The 20,743-nt window shown below is 47.1% G+C and overlaps 1 protein-coding gene across 1 annotated transcript in view; it reads right to left on the reverse strand.

Annotated features, from left to right (window-relative positions):
* Positions 1–20,743, reverse strand: part of LOC122405275 — a 142,407-nt gene that overhangs the window by 14,274 nt on the left and 107,390 nt on the right. Inside the window, exons 3-4 of the mRNA XM_043409897.1 lie at positions 20,060–20,373; positions 19,498–19,677 (exon numbers count right to left, since the gene is read on the reverse strand). Of these exons, the coding sequence (XP_043265832.1) occupies positions 19,498–19,677; positions 20,060–20,373 (494 nt within the window). The remainder of the gene's footprint in view (positions 1–19,497; positions 19,678–20,059; positions 20,374–20,743) is intronic.

Genomic DNA, 20,743 nt, shown 5'->3' on the forward strand with positions numbered 1-20,743 from the left:
TGGCCACGAAGGGAGCCGTGAATGAAAGTTGTGGCTGGTTGGCACGGAGGGTTGATATTACCAACGAAAACATTCCTAGCTATACGTGACCGAGAGAATTATCCAGGGCGCGCGTTGCGCCGGTTCAGCGATATCGGAACCCGTCCTACGGTTTTCCCTCCGCGTTTTCTACGTTTTCCCCCACGCATCGCCGCACGTTTTTGCGTCTTTCTTTTTCTTTCGTTCGCGATTCTTCGTCCCTCTCGCGAGACACCCGCAAAAACCACCGCCCTGGATATTGTGTCGGCTTCTTGTAACGGAAACCTTCGATTTCTCACTTAGAATTTATTTATACAACTATCTTTTAGCACGGTACTGATCGTTGCCGATGTAAACGATCAACCGACTTTACCGACCGGTAGTCTATATATCGGCCTTCTGCCGGTAACACAGAACTCATTACCGACCAGCAAGGTGAGGAAGGTAAATACGAGCTGCTCGTAATGTGTAAAAAAGTTGCAGTTCACAGTGGAAATTACAATCTTTCGCTACCCGTTATTAATATTAGTATAAACGCAGAATATAAATTTTTAGAGTTGCGCGAAGTCATGGAAGAGAGAACGATACGAATGTAAATAAAATGCAGCTATTGTGTTTGCAGTCGGAACGAAAACAGTCGATTCGCGTATGGAGGAGGCAGGGGGGCGAAAGGGGTAGAAAAATCGAAGGGTGGAAAGCGTCAGAGAATAAATCTCGCGCGTATTTACGACCGGTGTATTTACGCGTTCATTTGCACGTAGCGGCGGCGAACGTTGGCGAGGGTATCGGGGAGGAACGTCGAGGATGAAGGGCGAAGGGCGAAGGGGTTGGTTTCGCCTCGGGGCGTAAACACAAATTTGAAAATTTTCTCCCCGTCCAGTTTCCGTGCAAACGACACCTCCTCGTTCATTAGCGGGCCGTGTCGCACGAAACCTAATCTACGCGAGAGTATACACCGGCGCGTAACGGAAACTCGTGCGCAAAACCAATGGATCGTGCAGGTGGCTCGAGGCCACTGGCTGCGAACGAAGGGGGTGCCCCCATGTATTTATCCACCCCAACTAGAACAACTCGCATAAATTTCAACGATCAGTTTTTGGGTCGGCGGTCCGCGGCACCGAATTGACCTCCCGAAACAACCTTCTACCGTTGTTGTTGCTTTTTAGGCACCGTCGACCGACGAAACGCCCGCCGGGGGCCATTTTGTAAATTCCATTGTTCGCACCGTAAATACAGATATCACGAACGATATTCGATTCCCTTCGGATTCGTAGCGTTCTCGCTTTTCAACTCTCTGGGAAGACTTGGCGCGCTCGCCGCCAGAGGGACACGGCTCGACAACTTTCTCTCAAGTCCTCGACCGTCCATATCTCTTCCTTTCCTTTTCTTTCAACTCTTACGCTTCGCTGTGTGCGATTCAAGAAGCGTTCTTCTTAATTACTCCCAGCCAGTCTTTGAGTTTGTCGATTCTCGAGGGTTCTCTTGCCCGCAAATTGCAGTTTCATTGCGTCTTTGCTGTTTCTTGAAAAGGGGCTTCGGGTCGCATGCCTTGGTGAAAGCGACTTGGCGGGTCGCTCTTGCATCGTCGAATGCACCTCTCAGCACTTTAGGTTTTAACACTCGAATGACCCCGTAAAGTCCTTACGATCGCCGGTTTTGGATCCCGTGGATCTCCTTTAACTGCAGGTAGATTCGGTGCCCGTGTTTGCAAAGCCCCGTACGGCGGACACCGAAATTCTCTCCCAGGCTCGTCCAAGTGGAATGCACTTGCACCACGGTCGCGCACGATTTATATATACGTACACATGTATATGCATCGTGAACACCGTTTCCCGGAGTGATTCTCGAGGCTGCGTCGTATTTGCGCGAACGTGATTTTGCGGGTGAAATGTTCACCTGTTTTGCGCCCTGTATTCAAACGCTCCGCGGCCCCTCCGGAAATTTGTAATAAACACACGCGCGACACGCGATACCTTCGTTCGATGCATTTCCGCTGCGTTTGGAATTGCCCGCAACGCTTTATGCGATAATATTGTTGCTAATGCGTACGCAGTTCGTTCGTGTTTATGTTCCGTGCAGATGATAACGCGAATATGTAATTACAAATTATCTTTGACGAAAAAATCGGCTATCGTTATTGGTACCTGTGTTTGCTTCGAAATACTTTTAAGCAATATATTGTTTCAAAGTATGCTCATTAAAGTTAGCTCTTAGTACAGTGGAGGCGAAATTATACGAGGATGCTCCTAGTTGGGAAGGATAGAAATGTTCAATTTACGAATCATTACTGTAGTACAGTTTAGAAAAGGTATTTCGAGAGAATAGCAATACTTTTCGTAACCAGTACATATTCTCTGATGTTCTTCGACCTCCGTGCCATTCATATATGCTCCATTTCTCTTTTCGCAAACGGCGCTCGTCGTTCGTTCGCGCGAGTTATCCGGCCCCGGTCGGAACGATCGTGTGTTTCGGTGGCTGGTGCACGTTTTCCGGGTGGAATCAGCCCGTGTTTGCGGGAACACGAGTTTCGGAGTGTTATTACTTCCGGGACGGAGTCGTAACGACGCGACCGGGTCGCGTTTCTCGAAGGTGGCCGTGCAAAGTTACACGTCGGTGGATCGCGTCATCTCCCGCGCGCCTCGAGAATTCGAAATTAGACGGCGACGCGCGCACGTGTGCCACGGAAGAAGCATCTTTCGAGTTTCGTTGCTTCGCCAGTTTCTGGCCGGCGAGATGCACTCGAAATCTTCTCGAAATCTTCCCATCCGACAGAAATAATACGGCGTTTTAAGAACGCGACAGCGCGAAAGTTTTAATCCTCGTTGCATAGGGAGTTGGTGAGCATGTCGGATGCGATTTCGCGGCCCCCGACTCCGCAGGTAATTGCATAATACTCTATTTGTGCGATTCGACGGGAAACAAAGGAAACTTGGCCAGGTACACGGGATCCCTGCGACCGTTTCAAGTAGCAAACTGGGAACAATTCGTAGGAGCAGCGGGGGGGCCCGGAGTTCTCGAATCAGCGGCCGTCTACCGACTTAATTTAACCGGTAATAGAGTCTGGTTAGCCTCCTATCGCGCCCTGACGATATCGGCATGTTCGAGCCACGATTTAACGCGAAAACTATCTACGCGGGGCTCGTGCGATTCGTTCGACCTCGGGTTTCGAATAGTTCGTTGATTGACTTCCAAAGTTGGAATGTTTTCCACGGGGAGTAATCGATCTGCTCGCGAGGCGAAAGTAAGATGCAACGCGTTTGACTCAATTTTCACCAAACTTTTACACTTTACCGACCGGTATCGATCGGTCGATAAAGTCAACCGTTACCGGTCGGTAAAGCGTTATGTTTTCTTCAGAGCAATTCCTGTCGCTAGATCATCAACGACAGGAAAGCGTAGGAGGTATTTTAAGGCTTTCTGACCTTCAGCTTTCGAGGCTACAGCTTTCTGCTCTTAACCTTTTAAAGTCAGTGTGTTCTTTTTGTTGCATTACATTGCCAACGTTCGTGGTAGTGAATTTTGCGATTCAACTTTGAACGGCTCGCAAGCGGATGCGCCGCCATTGCATATTCTACCACGACCATTGTTCCGAAATTAGCTTTTCATGTAAATTAATTTTCACTCTGTTGCGCATTAACGCTTTCGTCTGCCGTTACGACCGACAGTTTTCCTCCCGCCAACAATAACGACGCCCGTTGTTACCGATAAATACTTGAACATTTTATATAATCGTAAACGCGACGGTTAATAATATATTCCCGATTGTCAATTGTGTTTAAATAATACACGCGAATAATTTTTAATCCGTTTGTTTCGATCGATAATCGCATCGCGAGAACCATTTCGCGTGGCTCGATCGGGATACAGCGTCGAAAAAGTTTCCGCTCGATATTCACCGCGTCGTTGGTTCTTTCAGCGGATAGGAAGACGATCGTAAGACCGAGTTATCGAGAAAGCATAGAAATAAAGGTACTCGACGCTCCGAGAGTATAAATCCATCAAGGAGCGGCCTGTCGTAAAAAAAAAATTTTTATACCCTCCTCTTCTTCGACAATCCTCTCCGTTTAATTTGGAGAACGACGTTGCATTAGCAGAATCAACCTTGGTTCTGCTCATTTACATAATTCCTCTTCATTCTTCGCGATGAATTTCTCCTTCGAAAATTAATTTCTTCCGGAAGGAAACTCGTCAAAGTTTTATCGCGCGAAAAAACAAGAATTCTCGTCGTTTTGCCAAACGTATTTTTGCTACATCGTCATCCTCGATACATTTATATCGGTTCTTCGTTAATTTGGTTTAATGATTTCTCGGGATTGAACTTAATAGAGGAATTTGTGCGAGGTCGGTTGAAAAGTTTTCCTAATTCGAGCGGCCCTTCGCGGAGAGAATTCCGTGATTTCTTCTATTATAATGGCGGCGTCTACTCTTTCCCTTTTGTCGCGGACCAACTTGCGTCGTTAAACTTAATCGCTCGGGCGTGAAATTCAAAAGAGTTTGCACTTTTCTTATCTCAGTTTTCGAAATTGCTTTATGAAAATTTGTAACAGGCCGATCGCGAATTCCAGAGTCGGTACTCGAACCAATTATATCCATTTCCACCCCCCAATTTTGGCTGCAGCCAATTTAAGTTTGCAGAAAGGAATCTATTGGGAGTTCTGTTACTTTTTCGACTCCTTTCTTGCACGATTTCCAACTCTTTTTTTTTTTCTCGAAGTTGGTTATTCGTTGTTCGAAATGTACGATTTTTATTGGCGTAACTGCGAACCACTTTTCTTGGTGCACGTTTTTTTAAAATTTTCGTCCAGCTGGATTCGACAAATCGACTACCGTGGCCCGGTGTCGTTGATTCGAAAGACAGCGAGTCAACCGATCGGAATTCTCGCTGTCCTCGACAGGGTGGCTCGGAAAACATTTTTCGCGGCTGTCACGCAGGCTTTCACCGACGGGGAAAAAAGGTTTTGATTCGGTTACAGCGGCTGGTACCGCGATCGGGAAGTCCAATCACGAACGCAGGGGGAACGGTCCTCGACAGCGGGACAGGTGGTGGAAAATTTAGTTTGCGAGGAACTCGAATAACTCGCATAAATTTCATCGTTCGGTTTTTGGACGCGGTCGTCGGTCATCCGACATTACCAATTTCTATTCCGAGCCACCGTCATCGCGGGCGTTAGTTTTCTAACTGCGGACGCGATTTGCAACGCGAACGAGCCCGAACTATTCAAATCATCCGCGAGACTTTCACAGTTTCTCGATTTCTCGTTCATTGAAGTCCCCTGGCTTCGATAAGAGCTTCTGGTTCAACTTGATACGGGAATTTCTACGATCAATTGCTCACATTATCTCAGTAGTTTCTGTTTAACTCTTTACCGACTGTTAGTCTATTAATGGACTCTTTGTTACCGACCGGTAGCCTACTAATTCGCTCTTTCTTACCAACGCTTACCGACCGATAGTCCAAAATAAAAAATGTTGCTAGATTTAATTACCCAATAACAACAGAACGTTAATTCCACCGTACGACATGTTTATTGCTACAGACGATTAAACGTCGACTCGCAGTTAAGCGACTCCGAGATGCCTCGCGTTACCGCTTGACCGTTCGCGGTGGGTCTCGACTGACTTACAGCGGCGGCCAGACCTTGTATTCTAATCAATTATTCGCAAAACGTAATTAAGCCGGTGAAATACTACGCCACATTATTTTCCGCCGGTAGCGGCGCAAAACATTCGAAATTCTCGTCGTAGCGGCGGACCGGGGTCCCTCATAAATCTGCGGTCGGCGAGGTCCACCGAGTGTCCTGCGACCGCCATTCCTCTTCGGACGATCCCCCGCGGCACTGCAGTCCGTCTGCAGACCGTATATGCGCTTCCTTGTAAAACCTGGCCGCACGCGACGCATGAATCTGCACGTGTTGCCCGTTTCCGGCGGCGAACTTACCCCCGGCTGAGCTACTTCCGGCTGATGGCCGAACTAATCGGACGACCAGCTGCCGGCTTCGCTGGATTCCGCTCTCTGCAAGAACCCCCCATTCGTCCAAATGAACTACCGACCCCAGGAATTCGCCCACCCAATCTTCTCTCGTCTCGATCTTTGATTCCTAAACCGACTTTAGAATTGGCCCGCGTTTTGTACTCGTTCGTTCTCTCCTCGACACATTGCCTCGTATAGTTCTCCAGGGTTGATCTCAGGGAAAATCGAAACTATATATTTTCGTATTTCTTCGCGAAGTTTGAGGAGCATTTTGACGTTCTCCGAGCGGAACACGAATTTTTCGATATAATACTCACGCGTACGTTAATTTTCCAAAGCGACGCGACGTTTCGACGGGAGATGGTATCGCGAGCGAGAACAGCGGAATTGCCGGGGAAATAATGAAACCGAAGCCAGGAGCGGAATCGTTCCGAACGATCGAGGCCGGGCATGCAATTACATTGATGCCGGAGGAATAATTGAACCGCCGGATCGATTAGAATGACAACGTGGAATTAGCAGCGCGACAACAGCGCGAGTATTATTAACGCGCATGCGAGCCGCCAGTTTCACCCCTTGGAGCACTCCGCCGCGCCGTGGCCGACACAATTTATTATTATTAATGCATGCAAACTCTCTGGATCACGGGGCTTTTTGTTCGCATCCATGACGTTTGTATTTAATGCTTTAGGCACACACGACGCGCATCGCCGCCCCGTTTGTCCGTAGTAAATTGCGACTCGCTGATTGCCCCGCTCGAGATTGAAGTTTTATCTTTTTATCGTTTACGTTCGTTTATCGTTACGATTCCTACGCCACGGAAACACACACTGCCCGTTAATAAAACGAACAATCTGTGTGCACGTTGCTGGATTTAACCGATTTTGTTCCAGGTTATAAGTATTTTATCACCGTTGGATTAGAATCGCCCCAGCCCTCGAAAAGTTGGATACTTTTGCGATTCTCGCGACGTAAATCGGGGAACAGAAGATCCCCATTTTCTCTCGATGATCGAACAAATAACCTGCTCCCCTTTAAAGACCGCATCAGAAAAGTGTCGTAACTTTCGTTCGAGCGAAACGAGAAAGAGAGAAACGGGGTCAGCGAGAGAGCCTGCTAATCTCCGCGACAAGAACAAAGGACGGGCGCAAGTATCGTTATGTCAATCGTGCGCGGCTATTGTGTTTGTTCGAAACCAATAACTCCGCTCGCTGCGTCGCGCGCGAACCTCTTTTCGAGTGCATCCACGTGCATGTGCACCGAAACGTGTCTCACGTCGCGGAGGGGAAACGCGACGCTTCAAAGCACACCCCCGTTTCTCTATTCCCGCGACGCGTTGTTTTTTCCCGATCATTTTTCCGATCTTTCGGACCGAACTAAATCGCCGATAATTCGCGAGTTATGTAAATTACGAACAAAACGCGTCGAAATATCGGGAACGTGTCTGCCACGCGAAACAATAACGCGCGAAAATGAAACGAACAAATCCGTCCATTTGAATTGCGCGACAAAGGACCCTTTGCAACGACGAATTATACAGCATCGTACCTATTAACGTTTGATTTCGTATATTTGTCGATTATATTTTGTCGCGAAGAATGAACCTTGCCTCGAACGCGTGCCCTGACGAAATTTTAATTCTCAAACGACACTCGTGATCGTCGTTGTTCCTTATCCGCGTTCTTGACTCGCGACAAGGCGTGCCCCTCCCCCCTCCCCGGAAAACTGCATTTTCCGTCTGCGCGAAAAACGAGATTTTACGGTCGGGGAACGCGTCCGCCCAGCCAGACGAGAGAATTCCTCGCATTCGACCGCGCGAGAACGCTTTGTGTCCGCGTTCAGTCCGCGCTGGAGTTAGCGCAATTAATTCTTGAGAGTTTATTAAAAATAATTGCAAAAGTAATTGCTCGCTGCGTTGGCTGCGAGCGTGAGCTTTTTATTCACGGGCCGCGAGCTCCCCGTGCTCGTTTTCGGTCCTCGTTCTGATGAACTTTTAAATTAACTGTTTCGATTATACGCGCCGACGTTCGTTTACGCGATCGAACCAAGACGAGCGGGGGGAAGAAGGGGGCTGGGGGGCGGATGAATGGAAATAAATGCGAAGTTACCGCGTCCACGAACCGTCGAGTTTATCCATATTAATTCGAGAGAGGACGACGCAAGTCCCCTGTACGATGTAATCGATATTAAACAACGGGCTCCCGTAATTAATACCTTCTTCTGGCACCGATCAATGCATATCAAGGCAAAAGACTGGCGATACCATCCGAATATTACCGAATTAAAGAAGAATTCTCATCGATATTCTCTGTTGTTCCAAGTGAAATTTGCGATCGACGAAGATGGTGGCGCGATGTTTGCGGCGCGAAATCGCGTTTTGTTTGGCGGTGGTCGGGGCAGCAGGCAGACGCGCGTCGCGACGCCGCGGAAAAGAAATATTGTTCGTTTTTGCCGCGCGTAACGAGAGTCGGGGATCGATAGGAGGGTTTTTCGCGTTGGCAGGATACACAGAGCCGGCGGGTCCGCGCGTATGCGGCGTCCGACATTAAACGGATTTGCACGGCGTAAAATCTATAATCCCGGCACCGGCGATAATTACCGCGGCAGTCGTCGCTGTAATTTAATAATTGCTGGTAATTTTGCGTCGTTTACTTCCGCGCGACGAGTGCCGGGCACCCGACCGGCGGTCCTCCGCGGCTAATACGATCGACGGCCAGGGAATCGTGACAAATTACTACGGCTGGACCCCGGTCCGGCACGATCGTCGAATTTTCGGGTATCGAGCCTACGGAAAACCGAACCCGCTCCTCCCTCGGGCATTCGCAGATTGCCGCAACGCTACCGCCGCTCGGACCCCTCCGAATCTCTACCTGTTTCGTTGGAATATACCGCCAAACCTCGCCACGTTTCACATTCATTCTTTTGTTTCCTAGTCTCGAGATACACTCCTTCAAAGTGGAGCTAAACGTTAAAAAGATCACATTTTAAGGGATCCTTGTAAGAAGGCTTTAATCTTAGACTTCGTGGTGGTTTTAACACTAGATTTACGGGCATTGATCGCACGTATCTTTATTGTTACCTTTCATGTTGACGATTACCTTACAATACGATTTTTCTTTTAATTAGAATATGTATTTATGCCAGTGCATCAATCAAATTCAACATAAATTGTTAAAAAATAATGTTTACACGTTCTGCAATTTTAAATATGGAATCAGACACCCGTCAAATTGACGGTTTCCGTAAATCTAGTGTCAATGGATCGTTGGTTATTTGCTTGTTTGACAATGGTTAGGCAATGGTCGTCGTTGGTCGACAGTGAGGCTGACATCATGGTCAAAGGTCCAGGAATGGTTAAGTGGGAGGACCAACCGAAATAGTTCTTCTGTAGACCAAACTGTCAACTTTGTCTTTGCATCTCCCCACTGTTCCACCTTATGGAGAGTCACTGATAACATACTCTTTCAGTACCACTGGGACTTCCAAGCGGATCGGGTCTAAGGAATTAGGGCCATTACTGGTAAGAATTGTTTAAAATTCCTCTCCTCATTTCTCCAATTTCGCTTTAACGAACTGCCTACCAACTATTGGTAAAACTCTTTCAACTCTCTTCGTTGGTTGTGCATCTTTCATTGGTTGCACTTTAGTTTCTGTGGTCACAGAAGATCTTTATCAATGGGGGTGGTTGGGGTCTGGGTTAAGGCGGGTCTCCATTCGCAGCAACCTCCTCGTGGTGAGACCTGGGTAATATTATTTAGCGTTTAATTAATCGTATCACTCTTAATGCAATTATTAATTAAAAACTAAATAATATTAGCAAATTGGCTGCGATCCGCGTTGCATAGGTCATCATTAGACTGCGGATCTTTATTCAAATTCACATTTTTATTAATAGAATTAATGAAATCAGAGCTTTCTAGAGCTCTGTCTCAACCCCTAAATATAATAATTCGTATCTTACTTTAAGTATTTCTTATATTTTTGCATATTAAATGCATTCTGTAATTTTTTGAGGATTAAAATTTCCCATAAATGAATAAACATCCGCAATCTAGTCATCATGAACATAGAGCTTCTTCGCTAGATTAGTTCTGATTCTCATTGATTCATCAAAGATTCTAGAGTATTATCACAGACGAGGTGTTTCGTCAGAAATCGATTCGTGACTCGTAAGCGAGAACTCTGGCAGACATTTTTCTCGAATATACGTCTTTATTAGTCGTTACGTCGAATAGTTTGCGCGTGGCCGTCGTAAACCTCGGACTTAATTTTACGCGAAAACTTTTCCGTTCAGGTTGTAATTAGAAGCCGCGGGCTGCGTTAAATATGACCCTGTGGCGGGTTTTATTTTATACCGTTCTCGCGTGCGTGTTCCGTGTTTGGATTAAGAAAGGAAAATTCGCGTACTCCGACGTAGGGCACTGATAAAACGATAATCAGCGGTACGACGTATCGGTTTAATTATCGGCGATCGTGGCAGAGCCGTGTTCGCGACTGCGTCTTCGGTTTATCGCGTCTAGGCCAGCCCTCGAAAGGTTCGCGGCAGTCGGGAAAAGGATCGCTGAAAATTTCATTCGGCAATCGGGAACGTTGATTAAATCACGCGATTGACTTTCCATCGGGTCTCGAAGCTGCTTTCCGGGCGTATTTCTGCCCGGTATCCGCCGTGGAGAAAAAAGTCTCGGGGCTGGGACGCGTTACACGGACCATTCGCTCGCCGAACAGAAAACGAATTTAGCCGTCTGCTTTATGAACGGTGTACCGGTAACGATATCAATAACGAGATAATCGAATTCGCGTTGCTTTATCTTCCGTATATTGCGATCGAATCAGCCTCGAACGTAATCCGCCACTAAAGGAAACCGTTGTCCGATCGGATGTTGCAACGTTTGACTCGATCGAGTCAAATCGATTTCTATCGTTCGATCCGACGTGTCTGTCGTTTATCCTCTAAAGAAGCTAGCTGTTGAAAGATACGGCTTACATCAAATCATATTCAGTTATTCTCACGCATTCTCATCTTCGGTTAATGTGTACGCGTATCTCGATACCTCTCGACTCGATGTATTAAAACTACCGATCGTTTAACGTCGGTATGATCCGCGCGGAGGATAGGAATAGGCGAGCGAGTCGGTTGCGTCACCGGCGGCCAGCATGATTCGGTGGTTAATCCGTCGATAATCGGACAAGCGTGACAAACCGACGGCGAGGGTAGAGCGTCCGCAGAGGGAAAAGGAGAGGGACACGGACGAGCGGGAAACCGTGACACCGAGAGGAAAAACGGTTAGGTCCGATCGCGACTAAAACAGCAGAATAGAAAAGGGGATGAAATCAGCGACGGGAAACGGGCCAGAGGGTGGAATTGCTGGGTGGTTTAATTGGAAATGAATTTAGTTTAGGGACGGAGAGAGTTTCCCCGGTCGGTCCGACGAACACGTTGCGTGTCGGGAAATTTAACCACTTGAAAAGTTGCGCCTCGAATCGGTTGGGAAGTTGATTCGCGCCGTTCGGTACGGAAGTTTCGTATTTTCGGCCGGTTGACCGGAATTTCGTCGAGACTTTGATTCCCGGGTGGCTCTCGATTCCGAGTAATCGACGCCTCGATAACCCCCCGCGTTCGATGTACATCGTAAAGTACCAGCGTACGTGCACGTGTTCGCATAATCGTTGCGCGATAGAGAGCCTCGATGGCTCTTCGCGTTCATTGTAATTACGATCCGCAGCGGTTTCAACGAGACCTTGTTAATTTCTAGGGGTTTTTTTATCGATCCGACCGGATTCGGACACGCGACGAGCGTCGGAGAATCGACGGAATTCCTGCCTCGATCGCGAACGATCGATCGTTGGAATTACTTAGCGGGAGGCATTATAAAAAATGTATTTTTAAAATTCGATATCGGGATAAATCTCGACACGATTCTGCCGATCGAGAGGTTTATAATATCGGAACGAATGTACTCGGACGGGGAAATGTAGAGGCATCTTTCCACGGGTACGATTTCATTTTTAAGTGCGATCCAACTTATGGACCGTTTCAGTTTTTACAACCCCCCTGTGCAAATTATCAGATTGATCAATATCGGAAAGCCGGATAACGAGGACGTAGAACAGGTATAGGACGTGCAGGTTTTTCTAGGCGAGGGAAACTTTTAACAATCCGTCCTCGTGGCCGGGTCGACCCGTAGTTGCGAGCACTGCAGCTGCAGCCGAACGATAAAAAGCCTTCCGTGGACGCACGACGGACTCCAATTCTGTTTCCGGGTATTCGAGTCTACCTCGGCGAATATATCTACCGGGCGAGAAACGTTAACCTGTCCCCCAGAACCTATGTTTGTTTCGAACGTACGTACGGATAAACCGTATCGCGTTTTTAATCTCTCCGCCCTTTGATCGAAAATCGTGATTCGATAGTTTCCTTGAACGTTTCCGGGGGTTATTCGTGTTTCGTGACCCAGTTCGAAGTACACGCAGCGTACGCGAAATTAATATCTTAAGAGCTCCGGGGGCGTAAGTACCAGCAGCATAGGGAACAGCCTAGATGCAGGCTCGAAGATCGTGGATTCGGCCAGGAACCTCCGTTATCATTTATGCCAATTAAGTTTGTATCGCCTAATGCGACGATATTACCCTAACAAAGTGGCCGCGCGTTTGCTCGTGCGTTTGTTTTCCGCTGTGCCGCTTAATGCCACCCCCCTTGGAATATTAAGGCGCTGCTCGAGAGGGTGGAGCACGTCAGAAACACAGTTAACGCGGGCGAAAATTAAGAGATTGCCGCCCGGTCCCTCATTTTGTACTCCATTATCTATTTACTGGTCATATAATTTCATTCGGAGCTTTCACTGGGACTGGGTAATAAATTAGAATTAAACGGCCACCTTTCTATTAACTTGAAATAATATTGTGCTTGTAGCGATATAATTTCTAAAGTTTACCTAAAATAGTATTTGTATCGTCTGTTCACGTGGGATAGGAGTCGGTGGTCTAGCTGGTCGATCTAATAAAAAGTAAAGCGCGTCGCGTCCAGGTCCCCAGACCAAGATGGGTGACCGCCTTTTTTCAGGATTCTACATTATTTACTATACGTGTTTTGTACCATCGCTCAAAGCATCTCAGCTTGTAACAAAATTAAACAAAGCCTCTTCTCTATAGTCCGCCACCCAAAAATGTTTCGATAAACCACCCCGATTATAAAAACAATCTGTTATCAGCAGTAATTATGAAACTTCCGCACCGAGTTTTGTGCTCGACCGAGAGACATCTTCAAAGCGCGTTTCCCGGATTCGTAATTTTCGGATTAACAAGTTAAAGCGACGAATTTCAGGTGCGCATAGTCAATTCGTCATGAAAATTCAAGCTTGCGTACTTCGAGGAAGCAGCTTTCCCGCCGATGTTGGAAATTTTCGAGAGGTTTTTCTAGGGGTCGCATCGATTACGCTGATCATCCCGTATTATAATTGTTCCCGGGGGGGTGTACCCGGGTGGGTTGTATCTCGCGAGGCTCGTTAACGCTCGTAAGCCGTGAGTTAGTATCGCCGGGCGTAGATAAAGGGGGTAGACGCGCGTTAGTTTCGCAAAGCGGCGCCGACCGGATTATCCCAACTTGGCTGAAAGCAATAGGGCTTGGTTAACCGTGACACGGCCGTATGCAGGCGGCATATTTCGATGTTCGCGCGTACTTTACGTAATTACCAACTATTCATAGGCGCTCGATTATCTCGACTGTTCTCGATTACTCGCCGCCTCTATGTCGAGTAATTTGTCTCTTCCTCGAGCAGGGGGATTCACGGACCGGTCGCGCCCCGGGAAATTAATTCGAATCGGGTCCCCACGTAGGCCTCTCACGCGATCGTTACGAATTCAACTCCTAAAAATTGCTTCGAGAGTAACTTGCGAAGAGTAACTTCAGCCAGCTCGCGAGAGAGAACACCCGAAACGCCCCTTTGTTTACGCTTGGACGATTCCTCTTCGTCAGTTCCGTTACGCAAGGTTTAACAACCTGTCCGAAGTATTACGTAAACCGGAGTCGAACTAAAGAAGAATCATGTCGCCGGGGGAAATATACGAGGGAGGATTATTCAGATTAAGCCACGTGCAATTGGGATGATCGTTCGCGACCCCTGTGACCAATTCAACCCCAGTATCTCCGTGTCAACGCTACGGTGTCAAGATAAGCGACCCTGTTTCCAAGATGAATGCGAGAGACCCGTGACTCCACTCATCCGCGAATCTGGTATCGTCCCGTATTCCGGGAGAGCTTCGAAGACTGGCCCACCTAGATAAATTACCGTATCCGGTGTACCCGTGTCCCGATTTTCAAACAAATCAGACTCTGCGAAACTTCTTCTTCCAAACGCTTATCGATACATTCTCGTTTGCACGGTTAATCTCGCAGTAAAGCAAAGCATACACGATTTGACACGTTCGCGGATAGCAGACATTTCAAATGGACAGGTCGTTCGAGTTTTGCAATTGTACTTAATTTATGTAATATGCTAGCTAGAAGAAATTAAAATGAAAATTCTCAATGAACCAAGTAGCCATTAAAGTGCATAATATTTCCAAAAAATTGAAACTATATATGCTATGTTGTAACCTCTTCCCTCTAAACTATATTCATCGATAATAAGGATAGAAACGATTTATTTCGAGTAACTCAGGAACCTGGTAATCGTACGATAGCGATCGCTGTGGTATCGCGAAGCCCTTGGAATCGTTCCTCGTAATTCAAGGATTTATGGAACCCTCCGTTCTGAATTCCGCGACGGCGTTTCCATAAATTCGCAGACAAAGTCGGTTTTTCGCCGACGCGGTCCATCCATCTGCCCTGAACGATTCCGTTTCGCTAACAAAGAATCCTCGGAACAACGGAACGGCCTTCCGATCGACAAACTTTCGATCGGTCCGGTCCAAAGGAATCCGCGCAGCCAGAAAATAAAGCGGTCGGAAAATATTTTTACCTGTCGCGATATGTGCCGGGGCAGACCCATTGTTCCCTGTAAAACGTCCTTTTCTAAAAAGCGTCGTGCGTGGAGTGGAATTCGCTCTGGGGGGCAAACAACGCCTCGTGATCGTGAACACCGTCTCTCCGGGGTTTCCCTTTTCGAACGGCGCAAAAGGTTTCGTTATTAGCTTTGCCAGCTCGCTGTGTACGCAAATAAGCGGTCATTTTGGGTTTTCGGGGCTGAATAAATTGCGTCTGTATCTTGTTTTCCAAGCTTGGACGGTTTCTTTCTAATTGATCCACTCGAAGACGCTCCGTGATATGGATATGTAGGTCGGGACAGCGGGCAAAATGGAAGCGTCTCTGAAAGAAAGCACTCGACTGAGAACACGCGATAGAGAATAGAAACTTGGTCGTTCGAAAACGTGGAACGGACATATTTTCAACGAGTCGAAAGATCAACACGATCTGGAAACTGTTCGCAGAGTACCGGGGACAATGAGAATACTTGCGTTCGATTCGAGAACCTGCACTTCGCCTCGTAAAACAATGGTTGACGATTCGACGAGAGTAACGTGGACAAAGAAATATTCTCCCAGGAGAAAAATGGCGTGACGAGGTACGCGACAGGTACAAATTGATTGGCCTTGTTCTCGCGAGAGATAATTGAACCGCGTGAAAGATACTTTATGGCCAGTCGATTATGTAGAACATTTTCTTTTGGCTGAGAGTAAAACGAAGTATCGTTCGTGGTTGATCGTGTTCTATGATCAACAGGGGCAAAGGCGGGGTCCGTTCGACGAGAAAATTTCTGGCGTGGGGAAGGGGAAGCGAAACGAAAAAGTTGTTCCTCCCAGAACCCGATAAAATCTCAATTCCTGAGAACTGGGCGAAACGCAAGAAGCCGAAAGAGGGTGCGGTGACAGAGGATCGCGAACTCTCCTTCCGTTCGCCGCCAGTATTCCAAACTCTCGAGGAAACGTAAGAATTTATAACTGGTGACACGTTATGGGCTTTCCCGACCGTAAGGATTTATTTCCCGCGGTCGCTTTTTCTCTCTGTCGACGCTCTCCGACCCCGGCTCGAAGAGCCCAGCGATTTTTTTTCGCTCTCGGTCGTGGCGGGATTGGAAATGCATCTCGCGAACGAAATTACTCGCGAAATGTTGCAACCGGGAAACGAGAAATTTCGTTTTCGGAAAACAGAAAAAAATATAATCTAAAACTTCTGACGCGTGCAGTTTTGAAACGAGTCACGTTTTCTGCATAATTGAGCCATCGTTGGAAGCGGTAAACCTTCCCCGTTAAAATGGCTTTTGGTTTATGTCGATTCGACTTTCCGTTTTGGAGATATTATTTATGTAGGTAATTTTTGTTAATTCGACTATTGCTTTCTTCGTCTGACGCGTCGGACCTCCTTCTCGCACGTTGACCCACTGACCGAGTCAGTACTACGATCACGTGCGGTCATTGACCCCGCGACGTAAACAATGAAACGTAAACAAACTTCGAAGTCTTATATCTCCGGAACTATCAAAGCTATCGACTTGTTCGAATGCTCGTTTTAAAGAACATTCCATCCTCTATCCAATGACTATACCAGCTACTATAATTTTTGCTGTCTTCTATGTTTATTTTCACATTTACTTTGACGTTACATACCCAAAATAATTTCAGGATAAATGGTGGGATAAAACTGGACTATAAATTGTTTTTTTAATTGAAAATGAATTTAAATTTGTATACAAGGTGTTTGCATAATTACTATGCCAGTTTTTCGTAAATAATTGTTCTCTCTGGAATTAATTACGGTATCGGTTTAAAAGAAAATTTGAGAATGATATCTTACGAATAAATTTCAAAATTCAACTTTTTGTACATATAATGCAAAAATTAGAAGTACGTTGCCTCGTCAAAGAGAAAAAGAAAGTCATTTGACCGGTTATGGTGGGAATGGGTATACATGAAGTGCCTGTAGGTTTAGTGTCAAGAGTTGGTGGTCGAATAAAACTTCGGTAGAACCGTGGACGGGGATGGAAGACTGAATTAAGACGGTCTACACAAAGCAAAGAGCCCCGGATAGCCACAAAGGGATCACCGTAATTAATTAACGACGACAAATATTTTGCGAGTACGCAATCGCTCTCGAACGGGTCAAAGGGGTTTTCTGCTTATGAAATTCAAGGGTGCCGGTGCTTTTATCGAGGCTCGCCTTTACGACGCGTTCTCGACCTCTCGTTAAACTCGAAGGGTGAAAGAGTTCTCGCGTTTTATTGCCGGGAGCCACGGGTAATCGCGTCGAGTTTCAAAGAGTCGTAATTCGAGTTATTATATAACGGTCGTTTCCCTCGAGCCACGGCGAAGAATGGAAGCACGGAAATTCGAAAATTCCCGCGAACCGTGTCGAGAATGATTTCTTGAAAATTAAACATTTTTTTAATAACCTCGATAATGTTTTATCGAGCGAGTCGATCCGATTGCTCGACGTGAGAAAACTACCGGTGGCCCAGTTTCCTTCGCGTCCAATCAATTCGAACGGTCGTGTCCATGCACGCAACCGACAATTTGCATCCGTTTCCATCCCGCGCGAGGACATAAATGCTATCGATTCGAGGAATCGCTCCGCAACGATGGAACCCGTTGCGATTGCGAACCGTGCATTACCGTTCGCGCGTTCCAATTTCGAGCTCGACGGAGTGCCTAAGATGCTCGAGCTTAATGGAACCGTTCGCGCGGTCGTTTTTATCGCTTCTTTTTCCTTTTTTTTCCACCCCGACGTTGTCGCGACAGGGACTCGCGAACGCGTCGGCGTAGACACGGTTGGCAACCGTAACGGCGGACGCGAATTACAGGAAAAAGGACGGGTGAATTAACGTTTCACGGTTCGACGATCTCTCCATGGACTCGATAAACGCGAAAACGATTCTGGAGTGCGAGAAACAGGGCCAGGAGCGAAGCTTAATCGGCTGTGAATCGCGCCGGTGTTTTTAGCAACTCGTGACTCGACGCGTCCCCGTGTCATCGTTCGACGGAATCGATCGTCCGCGAAGAACGATTTTTCGTCAGTCGACTCGCGTGTTCTCTGCAGAGCGGATTAACGGGTACGACCGATCGGGAAATACCGACGGGGAATTTTATTTATTCAGCACTAAACTAAATTAGTAGGCAGAGCCGATTTTAGGTCATCGACAGATTTGGATGGAAAGAGGGACTCGTATTTAAAATATTACTATTTTAAAGCGAGATATTTCTGTGGGTCAAAATGTTCCTTTCCTCCATTGGAAGTTGCAGAAATCCTAATGCATATCATTTGTTAGCAATTTATATTAAACGAGCCTCTATCCTGATTAACAGAAAACCAATATTTTAATCTTGAATGAAATTATAACGTGGGCGAATCTGGCGTTAAGAGAGCGTTGTATTTTTCGTTGTAAGTTTTCGTCGATGAGGAAGGGAGAAGGGTAATTCGACGAGGCCGGAAGACATATTTTCTTGGGCGTCCTCCGACCGGATGATAAGACGTTGGAGCAGCTCGTCGAAACAGCTGACGAGGCGTCGTCAAGAGAGGCGAGTCAGGGTGGATTACGTAAACGCGGAAGGAAATGGGATGGAAGGGAGGAAAAATGGCGGTGGCCGGGTGCGGGAAGAGGTCTATCAGATTAGCGTGGAAAGTTTGATAATTACGCGGTAAGCGGCGCCGGGCTGAACACGGGAGAGGGATCGCGCGGTCGAGGGACAGGGGACAGCGACTGTCGCGGTGGCACAAGCGACTTGTCACTAGCGAGATGGCGGTTCGAGGCGGAGGGAAATACGACGGCGAAGAGACAGGGGCAAAAAGTAAGTTGGAGAGAAGAAGGACAGGAAGGCGGGAAGACATAATTAGCAAGTTTAACACCGGTCGACCGGGCTCTCGAATCTCGTTACCGGCGCTGTCGCTTTTTCGTTCGAATATCGCGCCGGGGAACCAGTGCCAGCCATCGTGACCGGGTCACCCAGGAAAGAGTAAAAGACGGAGGGAATCGAACGATAAAATCTGTGGAAGGAGCTACCGAGAATTTCAGAACCGGTTCCGGTAAATAAATATTTATGCGGCTCGAGGACCTCTTGTTCGACGACTCTAGGATGATCGATATAATTGTAGTTTCGTGTAAACGCATGTATGGTCCACCCAAATATCTCTAACTCTGTGGGGGTACCTTGCAAACTCTGAAAAAAATTGTTCGACTTTAAGACGATCGATATAATTGTAGTTAATCCAGACCTAAATATTCTCTGCAATACAATATTTTTTTCAGCCCCTTCAAAAAGCATACAGAATATTTATCGTGCCCCCGCAATTACAGGAGATGTTTAAACGCACCACCCTGTATTTTACGCGCAAAGTTTTAAGCCCCGGAAGTAGAATACCGATCGACACCCGGTGATATACGACCAGCACCGGCGATAACGGATTTAAATTTTGAAGCAAACGGTTATAAAGCGATAAAAAGTACGGCATGCGGATATATTCGAGTCCTGGCGCAATCGGTCGACCTGAAATCGTGCTCTGTAGAGAGAGGCCGAATTACCTTGGTGAAGGTGAGGGTGGCTATCGGCGGCAGACGAGGTAGATTCGGATAATAGAAGCTTCCCGCGGGATGCGCCGGGTATCGTGACGTGATCCTGTAGGCGATTCCTTGGGGCTGCGTCGGCCAGTTGGCAGCCGTGAATGTGAACCCGTTATCCGTTCCACCGTCCAACGGATCCAACTGCGAAAAGAGAGGAACAGAGGCCGTGCAGTGAGTATGTTTCAATGGAGCGGATTTTAATGAGATGGGAAAAGGTTGCATTCGGATTCACGTTCGTAAATGGGCCACGACCTATATACCCGATCGACGGACTTCAAACGCGTCCGAATTTTTACCTTTTGCGAACGGAACGAGGGTAACCTCGTCTTCCTCGACGAGGGAAAACAATTTTTTTTTTTCTCCCGTCACGGAGGCAGATTTTTCCGTGCCAGACTGCATACTCCTCAACGAAACTGTTACGAATTTAACAGCTACGGGACGAGGGTTTTCTCGCGAATTTGGCGAGAAAAATTTAAGAGTAAAACGCGGCTGGAAACGTCGGACGTTAGTCGATAACAATTACCTCGACGGTCACCGTATCGACCCAGTTGCCTTCGACGCAGAGCTGAAAGGAATCGACCCCCACGAACCAGTCGGGGCTGGGGTTGATACGCGCCATGATGCTGATTAGAGTGTGATTGCCGTCCAAGAACGCTCTCGCGATGCTGGTTCCTTCTCCTTGCGGCACGGGCGGTCCCGTAAATGAGTGCAGGCTGCTGGGCGAATCGCCATCGGCGTCCAGACCGTCTGTTCTTCCGGTCTCCACGTACAGTCTCGTTCCGCTGGATAGCCTCTCACCCAACCTGTACAGGGTGTAGGTGGAATCGTGCGTTCGGCCTGCAAGCAAAATGCAACCAATATAAATCATTTCGTTTCTCATTTAAAACCAAAAAATACACAGAAAGATTCGTCGATAACGCTTTATCGACCGATAGCCCGTTAATCGGTCTTCTTTACCGGCAATGCTTACCGACTGCTAGCTAATTAATTGTTCTTTTTATACCGTCGACGCTTACCGACTGATAGCCAATTAATCGGTCTGTTTTACCGGCTACACTTAGTCTACTAATCGGTTGAACCTGGGTTTTCTTATTTTTCATTCTTGTTAGTAATTGCACAATGGTCTTTCAAAGAGCAAATGAGGTAATCATAGGGTACATTTAACACGTGAAGTTTAACTATTTAGCTACATTGTCAAAGCCTTTAA

Source organism: Colletes gigas, unplaced genomic scaffold, assembly GCF_013123115.1.
Source record: "Colletes gigas isolate AHSC1104 unplaced genomic scaffold, ASM1312311v1 Colletes_gigas_Sc00004, whole genome shotgun sequence".
NCBI lineage: Eukaryota > Metazoa > Arthropoda > Insecta > Hymenoptera > Colletidae > Colletes > Colletes gigas.